We start from the raw sequence: 9,523 nt of genomic DNA, 5'->3' as shown, positions 1-9,523 counted from the left end.
AGGAGGATGTAAGCAGTAGCTATTCGGAAATGAGGCTTGCACAGGAGAGAGTACCATGGACAGCTATATCAAATCAGTCTTTTGGCTGAAGACAGTAACTACAAACATAATGGAACACAATTAATTGATTACAGTCTTATTTATGTGGCTGTCAGCTGCTCATCACCCCAGCTACACAGTGAGTGGTCACCTTTACTCCTGACATTATTTCAATTTCCATATTGAGTATTTATGTAACATCAGCGAACAATCCTAGCATGAATTCTTTGCAGAAGAATGGAAAAACTGGAGGACCTCAGGGTAGATCATACCGAGTGTTAACACCAGCGAACAATACTGGCATGAAGTCCTTGCAGAAGAATGGAAAACTGGTGGACCTCAGGGTAGATCAGACAAGTTTAACACAGACAGTAACAAAACATCAAACATGTTGGGGGTAGGTCGTGGACTTTTTTCTTACTCTCACTGTTTACAACAAAGTAGATACCTTACAGAATACTGTACCCTCACTTTCACTCTAAAACAGTAATTAGAGACTTTATTGTAATCTCCCCCCCCCCCCCCCCCCCCACACACACACACACGCACAAACAAACAAACAAAAATTATACGAATAAAATTTAATTTTTTGCAGTCTACTTACATTTTGTGATCCTTGAGTTTCTAGCAAAGTATTTGCCATAAAATCCTAAACATTGTATACAGGTTTCTTCCACTGCAAATCAGTTACATTATATGTAAATGTGAAACCAAAAATTTTATTCAAATAGTACATTAATAAAGGTATATTCACAAATCTGTAGGTCTTTATGGTAGGTAAAACAACACTGTAATTTAAAAGGTTAAGTTTCTGGGAAAAAACAACAAAATGAGTCACATTTGTTTCTTTTTTTAAGTCTGCATGGCTTTAGAAGTAATTTTCAGACTGATACAATATCACTAGCCTTCAGTCATAACTTTGTGGACATTTTGCCCAATATAACTTTTTTTCGTATTTTTTTCCGGCTCCCCCTCCCCTCATTCACTGTCTATATTTTTGTCTTCTAAATTAAAAAGATTTCAATCTATGTTCTTATGGCTCATTTTCCAATTTCTTCTCTTTTATTTACATTACATCATTTTCTCCTACATAGTTCTATTTATTTTTGGAAGTGCTCTTATTAGAGAGTCAAAATTAAGCATGTCATGTAATTTAGGTCTGTCTGTTATACAAACAACTGAAGAGTGGAAATGGAAAACATTCAAGTACCAGACCTGACATTTGCATCCAAAAAATCTAGATGGTATTTGATACCACAGGGTTCAGCTGCTCACTGCATTATCACACACACACAAAAAAAGAAACAAGAGAAACCAGAAGATAAATACTTTACTAGGAATGTTCTAAGTGCCATACCATGGAACTGACTGATTTTTTGTTGTTGTTCAAAGCTAATGTCAAGAACAGAAAATGTAATATAAATGTGAACAGCCATGAACCCGTCAGTTTGAAACTGGTAATTGCACTATTTGGGTAAATAAATGCCATTATTAACAGTGGCTGGTTGTTTTCTTCCTTGCAAGAATCAACTTGTATTTTGTACACAGCCTTGGTCTCAGTCTTTGACAAAACAGCAGGAGTGCATTCATACTGAGGCATGATATAGTATTTGTAATAATACAAGTACAGAAGTTCAGCATCCGGTTTCTAATTAGTAGAACTGTAGTCAACAAAAACTATTTCTTATATTATTTAAATTTTGGAACTCCAGACAGAAGCACAGCTTGATGTAAAGACCATGTACCAACTACTAAGCATGGTTGAAAGACTTTCTCCATGGTTTGGCACCTGGATCAAGTATAAGAACATTCAATAGAGTACCGATAACACAACTGCACTGAAAACGCATTTTTCTGGAGGGGGCGATGGCGGGGGGTGGGGGGGGAGGCGGAGGGGGGGGGGGACGTTTCCACTTTTCAATTAACAATTTTACTGCCCAAACCTATTTTGGAACATTTGTGCTACCATCAATCGTTACTTTTATTCAAGCACATATGTGCTAAAACATTTTTAGCAATAAAATATATCAGTCATCTGGATCAAAATTCCCGTAATTTACAAATATTGCCACTGTTAAAGAGTTTTAGAACCATAATGACGATTACTAAGGATTTCATTTTACTTATCTCTCCACAATAACCATTTTAAAATATTTTACTAAAAAAAACCACAGATGAAACACAAATGTGAATTTGACTTACACAAACAATATGAGAGAGCTGCAAATCAGTGATACAGCACAGTATAAAAATGGAAGTATAAAAACAATATCAAACAATATTTCATCATAACAATAAAAAACAATATAGTCCACATCTGACTTCTCAGGTTTTTTCAGTGCAGTGCAGTGTGCTTCCAAGAGTTCAGCTGAGTTGCTTGAACTTGATGCACAATATTTTGATGACAGAGTTGCCACTGAAATATTGTGCATAAAATGTAAACAACTCAGCAGAACACCACAAATCACATAATTCAGATGGTATTTTTTTCCTTATTCCAACTGTAGTCATGGCTATTATGAAATTTCATCAAAATATAACGCAATGATTATCAACATAACACGAAAAAAACAAAAAAAAAAAAAAAAAAAAAAAACCTCCCTTTTATGAATATATCTGTCTACTCAAACTACCGTTTTAGGTAACTGTACTGCATTGTCTGCTTAGTCCATATTTTCTAGGAAAGACAGTCTGTGAAGAAACATATTTCTGAAAATTAAGAGCAAAGGTATAAATATTTTTACAGTACACTTTTCTCTTTACATGAAACATACAATTTTCAGTCTCACAGTAATATTTTCATTTAACATGAATCGAAATCGTAAAACTAATAAATACTACAGTAACTGTCAGCAAACTAATGTAAATATACTTGACAAATTAAAACCGTTAATTTCAACAACTGCATATATCTTGACTGATGTGCCAGCTTAATTGAAGTTAACTGCTTTACATTTCTATGGTTAACAACAATTAATATACATTTGTTAAATGAATCTGGAACAATTCCAAATACAACCTTTTCATGAAAATAAAAAATGATTTTCTAGCATAACAGAAATTAAAAGAAAAATTACAGAATAAGGCACTTTTCATCTCATTCCATTTAACCACTCAGTATGATGACAGAATTTAAATTTTACTGAACTGTGTGTTATATGTAGGTAAAGTAAATTGCTCCATAGATCTGGTATTGTTAATTTTATTTGACATTAGCTGTGCAGTTCAAGTATTGTTAACCTGATGCTTAAAGTTTACTAATGCTTAATTATCCTATTCCTCTTTTCTCAAGTCAACTAACAATGACCAAATAAATAGCACTGTCCAAACAGGAATGTTAAATGACAAGAAAGATACTACTAATGATTAGCATTTTACTTTTTACTACTTGACAAATCAAGTAGAACAGTGCAAAGATGATTAAGCACCCAACTACTATATAAGCAACAAATACAATAATTATAAATTTTCATTTAACATTGTTCTGAATGAGATTCAGATTTTACTGAAAACAATTATAAAATATATTCATTTAACAAAACTGCTTCAAATCCATAGTGCAATGAACATCTGTTTACTTTCATTTGAGACACTTAAATTCCGATTCTATACTTTATACATGGTTTTATTTACAATATTATTAAAGCCATCTCTAATACTGCAAAAAAAGCATTATTATGAATGTGCCCACTAACAGGATGTTCCTGTTTAGCTGCCCACAATCACAGGTAGATTAATTTTCACAAGCAATGGGCATTTAGTTTGCCATAATATTGGTATGCTTACAGAATGAGTTTTGCAATACAATTAATATGGTCTCTGTAGAAATGAATGTTCTGTATCTATTAATGAAAACTAAATAAGTACCAATAATGTTTTAATGTGTGTGTTTTAAAAATAGTGTGAAAGCTTTTTCCATCTCAAAAGTTTAAAAAATAATTTTTTGTTTGTTTTGTTTTGATTTGCTGCCTCTGTATATAATGAACTTTGCAGAATACACTACTGTCACTGTACTCTAAAGCTGACAGAGAAAAACAACAGAAAGGAATTAATGTGCTGTTTGGTGCAGTAAATATATGGTGTAGTCTACCACAGCTGCGAATGATGTTGCTCATTGTGTGGTGGAGCCATCTGGAGATCAGGTGCAGATCCTGAGAGACAAGCCATCTCACCACAATGAAGATTAGCTGGATCAATTCCATCACTTGCCACTCTGCAATGAAATATGTTCACATGCAAGCAATGAAGATCATGCAGTGGCTCACCTTTGATGCAATCAAAACATTATGTCTCCCTATAATTGTGATAACAGAGATTTATAAACTACTTTTTAACAGGAATTACTTCTGACAGTTATCCCACAAAGGCCAAAATATTAGATGAAATATGAAAGTTATTAGAAGAAAATTCTTTGAGAAGAGAAAGATATTGCATTTGGAAGTACTTAAGATTTCTGTGTTTTAAATCTACACAATGATGTTTGGCTCTGAGCACTATGGGACTTAACATCTATGGTCATCAGTCCCCTAGAACTTAGAACTACTTAAACCTAACTAACCTAAGGACATCACACAACACCCAGCCATCACGAGGCAGAGAAAATCCCTGACCCTGCCGGGAATCGAACCCGGGAACCCAGGCGTGGGAAGCGAGAACGCTACCGCACGACCACGAGATGCGGGCACACAATGATGTTTACAGAACTGTCTACAAGTAAGAGTGTTTCAATGGAAAAACAGTACACATGGACGAACTGACAAGTTTTGTAAAAAAGGGGCAGGTCCCATTTCTTCCACCAAAAACACGCAAATTCTTTTCAGTTCTCTAGCCCAAATGTTTCAGCACATTTGTACCTCAATAATGGGTTCTTATTTTTTACATTATATGTCTGGAACTATAAAGTGTTTCAACCATAACAGTGAAGACTGAAATTTTGGCCTTATAATTTTTTGTACCTTTCGTAATTATTGCTTTTTTTCAGCTATTAATTTGTTTGGTTTTTTCAACAATTGTTCATTCCGTTTACAACCTATTTTTGCACAAATAGCATAAAATTTATGAAAATCACTTCATTATTTCCTGTTGCTCTGTAGAACATAACTTTTTTTTATGTTTAGGCCCCTTTTCCACAGCCATAAAAGTAATATAGATTATGCACAATCTTTTGTGGCCGTAATAAAAGTCTTACTTTGACCACAGATGTTTGGTTTTATTTCAAAGCACCTTCTGTGATCAGATGTTGCCCCCTCCCCAGTATTCTTCTACACATAGGTATTTGGTTTTTAGTGCACTGAAGTTCACTGACATGGAATACATTTTTGTTTTCCTGCTGTGTAGGTCGACTTATACTTTGTTTTGATGTTGCAGAGTGTGATGACATCAGGTTGACAGTATAGGACTACTGTTCCTCTAGTGTAGCAGTGCTAGTGAATCACCCTGAGGTGATAAAATAGGGAGATGCACACAGTGGAGCCCACTTTGAAGCAGCTTCCAGTCACCATTGGTAAGCTACTGTTTACACAAAGGTTGGCATGAAAGTCAGCACAGCCATCCTAGTAGCAACAGGTTCTGGATATCATTACTTTGTAGGTAGATGTGTTCAGTAAAGATGTGAACAGAACCCGATGCATTTCTCGATAATGCACAATAGGATAGCAATTGCAGTTTCAGTGTGCTATTTTCCAACAATGTTGCAACTGAAACATGCTTTAGTTTGCATGGTCATGGTGACAGGCAGTTTCACAGGTAAGGCCTGATTTATCTGCGGAGTTACTGGAAGAAGTAGCCAAACAGCAAGTTCCTTCTGGATTAATCACACTCTGTCTTCGCTCTTAATTTCATTATGCACTGTAACAGTTTCCTTCAAGGCTCCACAACATCTACATCTAAATCTACATCCATACTCCGCAAGCCACCTGACGGTGTGTGGCGGAGGGTACCTTGAGTACCTCTATCGGTTCTCCCTTCTATTCCAGTCTCGTATTGTTCGTGGAAAGAAGGATTGTCGGTATGCCTCTGTGTGGGCTCTAATCTCTCTGATTTTATCCTCATGGTCTCTTCGCGAGATATACGTAGGAGGGATCAATATGCTGCTTGACTCTTCGGTGAAGGTATGTTCTCGAAACTTTGACAAAAGCCCGTACCGAGCTACTGAGCGTCTCTCCTGCAGAGTCTTCCACTGGAGTTTATCTATCATCTCCGTAACGCTTTCGCAATTACTAAATGATCCTGTAACAAAGCGCACTGCTCTCCGTTGGATCTTCTCTATATCTTCTATCAACCCTATCTGGTACAGATCCCACACTGCTGAGCAGTATTCAAGCAGCGGGCGAACAAGCGTACTGTAACCTACTTCCTTTGTTTTCGGATTGCATTTCCTTAGGATTCTTCCAATGAATCTCAGTTTGGCATCTGCTTTACCGACGATCAACATTATGTGATCATTCCATTTTAAATCACTCCTAATGCGTACTCCCAGATAATTTATGGTATTAACTGTTTCCAGTTGCTGACCTGCTATTTTGTAGCTAAATGATAAAGGATCTATCTTTCTGTGTATTCGCAGCACATTACACTTGTCTACACTGAGATTCAATTGCCATTCCCTGCACCATGCGTCAATTCGCTGCAGATCCTCCTGCATTTCAGTACAATTTTCCATTGTTAAAACCTCTCGATACACCACAGCATCATCTGCAAAAAGCCTCAGTGAACTTCCGATGTCATCCACAAGGTCATTTATGTATATTGTGAATAGCAACGGTCCTATGACACTCCCCTGCGGCACACCTGAAATCCCTCTTACTTCGGAAGACTTCTCTCCATTGAGAATGTCATGCTGCGTCCTGTTATCTAGGAACTCCTCAATTCAATCACACAATTGGTCTGATAGTCCATATGCTCTTACTTTGTTCATTGAACGACTGTGGGGAACTGTATCGAACGCCTTGCGGAAGTCAAGAAACACGGCATCTACCTGTGAACCCGTGTCTATGGCCCTCTGAGTCTCGTGGATGAATAGCGCAAGCTGGGTTTCACATGACCGTCTTTTTCGAAACCCATGCTGATTCCTACAGGGTAGATTTCTAGTCTCCAGAAAAGTCATTATACTCGAACACAATACGTGTTCCAAAATTCTACAACTGATCGACGTTAGAGATATAGGTCTATAGTTCTGCACATCTGCTCGACGTCCCTTCTTGAAAACGGGGATGACCTGTGCCCTTTTCCAATCCTTTGGAACGCTAAGCTCTTCTAGAGACCTACGGTACACCGCTGCAAGAAGGGGGGCAAGTTCCTTCGCGTACTCTGTGTAAAATTGAACTGGTATCCCATCAGGTCCAGAGGCCTTTCCTCTTTTGAGCGATTTTAATTGTTTCTCTATCCCTCTGTCGTCTATTTCGATATCTACCATTTTGTCATCTGTGCGACAATCTAGAGAAGGAACTACAGTGCAATCTTCCTCTGTGAAACAACTTTGGAAAAAGACATTTAGTATTTCGGCCTTTAGTCTGTCATCCTCTGTTTCAGTACCATTTTGGTCACAGAGTGTCTGGACATTTTGTTTTGATCCACCTACCGCTTTGACATAAGACCAAAATTTCTTAGGATTTTCTGCCAAGTCAGTACATAGAACTTTACTTTCGAATTCATTGAACGCCTCTCGCATAGCCCTCCTCACACTACATTTCGCTTCGCGTAATTTTTGTTTGTCTGCAAGGCTTTGGCTATGTTTATGTTTGCTGTGAAGTTCCCTTTGCTTCCGCAGCAGTTTTCTAACTCGGTTGTTGTACCACGGTGGCTCTTTTCCATCTCTTACGATCTTGCTTGGCACATACTCATCTAACGCATTATGTACGACGGTTTTGAACTTTGTCCACTGATCCTCAACACTATCTGTACTTGAGACAAAACTTTTGTGTTGAGCCAACAGGTACTCTGAAATCTGCTTTTTGTCATTTTTTCTAAACAGAAAAATCTTCCTACCCTTTTTAATATTCCTATTTACGGCTGAAATCATCGATGCCGTAACCGCTTTATGATCGCTGATTCCCTGTTCTGCGTTAACTTTTTCAAATAGTTCGGGTCTGTTTGTCACCAGAAGGTCTAATATGTTATCGCCACGAGTCGGTTCTCTGTTTAACTGCTCAAGGTGGTTTTCAGATAAAGCACTTAAAAAAAATTCACTGGATTCTTTGTCCCTGCCACCCGTTATGAACGTCTGAGTCTCCCAGTCTATATCCGGCAAATTAAAATCTCCACCCAGAACTATAACATGGTGGGGAAATCTACTCGAAATATTTTCCAAATTATCCTTCAAGTGCTCAGCCACAACAGCTGCTGAGCCAGGGGGCCTATAGAGACATCCAATTACCATGTCTGAGCCTGCTTTAACCGTGACCTTCACCCAAATCATTTCACATTTCGGATCTCCGTCAATTTCCTTCGATACTATTGCACTTCTTATCGCTATAAACACGCCTCCCCCTTCAATGTCCAGCCTGTCTCTGTGGTATACATTCCAATCTGAGTTTAGGATTTCATTACTATTTACATCTGGTTTCAGCCAACTTTCTGTCCCTTGTACTATATGAGCGTTGTGACCGTTTATTAATGAGAGCAGTTCTGGGACCTTTCTGTAGACGCTCCTGCAGTTTACTATTAGCACATTAATATTGTTATTCCCTGTTGCATTTTGCCTACTCCTACCTTGCTGCGTCTCAGGAGGCGTCTTGTCGGGCCTAGGGAGGGGATTCTCTAACCTAAAAAACCCCCATGTGCACTCCACACGTACTCCGCTACCCTTGTAGCCGCTTCCGGCATGTAGTGCACGCCTGACCTATTCAGGGGGACCCTACATTTCTCCACCCGATAGCGGAGGTCGAGAAATTTGCACCCCAGATCTCCGCAGAATCGTCTGAGCCTCTGGTTTAAGCCTTCCACTCGGCTCCAAACCAGAGGACCGCGATCGGTTCTGGGAACGATACTACAAATAGTTAGCTCTGATTTCACCCCGCGAGCGAGGCTTTGCGCCTTCACCAATTCCGCCAACCGCCTGTACGAACTGAGGATGACCTCTGAACCCAGACGGCAGGAGTCATTGGTACCGACATGAGCAACAATTTGCAGTCGGGTGCACCCAGTGCTCTCTATCGCCGCCGGTAGGGCCTCCTCCATATCTCGGATGAGACCCCCCGGCAAGCAGACAGAGTGAAAACTGGCCTTCTTCCCCGACCTTCCCGCTATTTCCCTAAGGGGCTCCATCACCCGCCTAACGTTGGAGCTCCCAATAACTAATAAACCCCTCCCCCCGTGTGCCTGCTCGGACCTTGCTGAAGGAGCAGCCACATGTCCACTCACAGGCAGAGCGGGCGATGCCACACGGCCAGCCTCCACATTGACCCTCTGCCTCGTGCGCCGCGAACGCCGCTGAACCCGCCACTCCTCTTGGGGAGAGGGTGGCCCAACCGCACCCAGTACACGC

The 9,523-nt window shown here is 39.3% G+C and overlaps 1 protein-coding gene across 2 annotated transcripts in view; it reads right to left on the bottom strand.

The window, feature by feature from the left end:
- Positions 1–2,002: 2,002 nt before the first annotated feature.
- LOC124612549 (alpha-tubulin N-acetyltransferase 1-like) overlaps positions 2,003–9,523 on the bottom strand; it is a 100,049-nt gene continuing 92,528 nt past the window's right edge. For both annotated transcript variants that reach the window (XM_047140823.1, XM_047140822.1), the window contains one exon: positions 2,003–4,252. In XM_047140823.1, coding sequence (XP_046996779.1) covers positions 4,126–4,252 — 127 coding nt within the window. In that variant the 3' untranslated portion in view covers positions 2,003–4,125. The remainder of the gene's footprint in view (positions 4,253–9,523) is intronic.

This window comes from Schistocerca americana, chromosome 4, assembly GCF_021461395.2.
Source record: "Schistocerca americana isolate TAMUIC-IGC-003095 chromosome 4, iqSchAmer2.1, whole genome shotgun sequence".
Lineage (NCBI taxonomy): Eukaryota > Metazoa > Arthropoda > Insecta > Orthoptera > Acrididae > Schistocerca > Schistocerca americana.
This window is presented reverse-complemented; position numbering and strand designations above follow the sequence as displayed.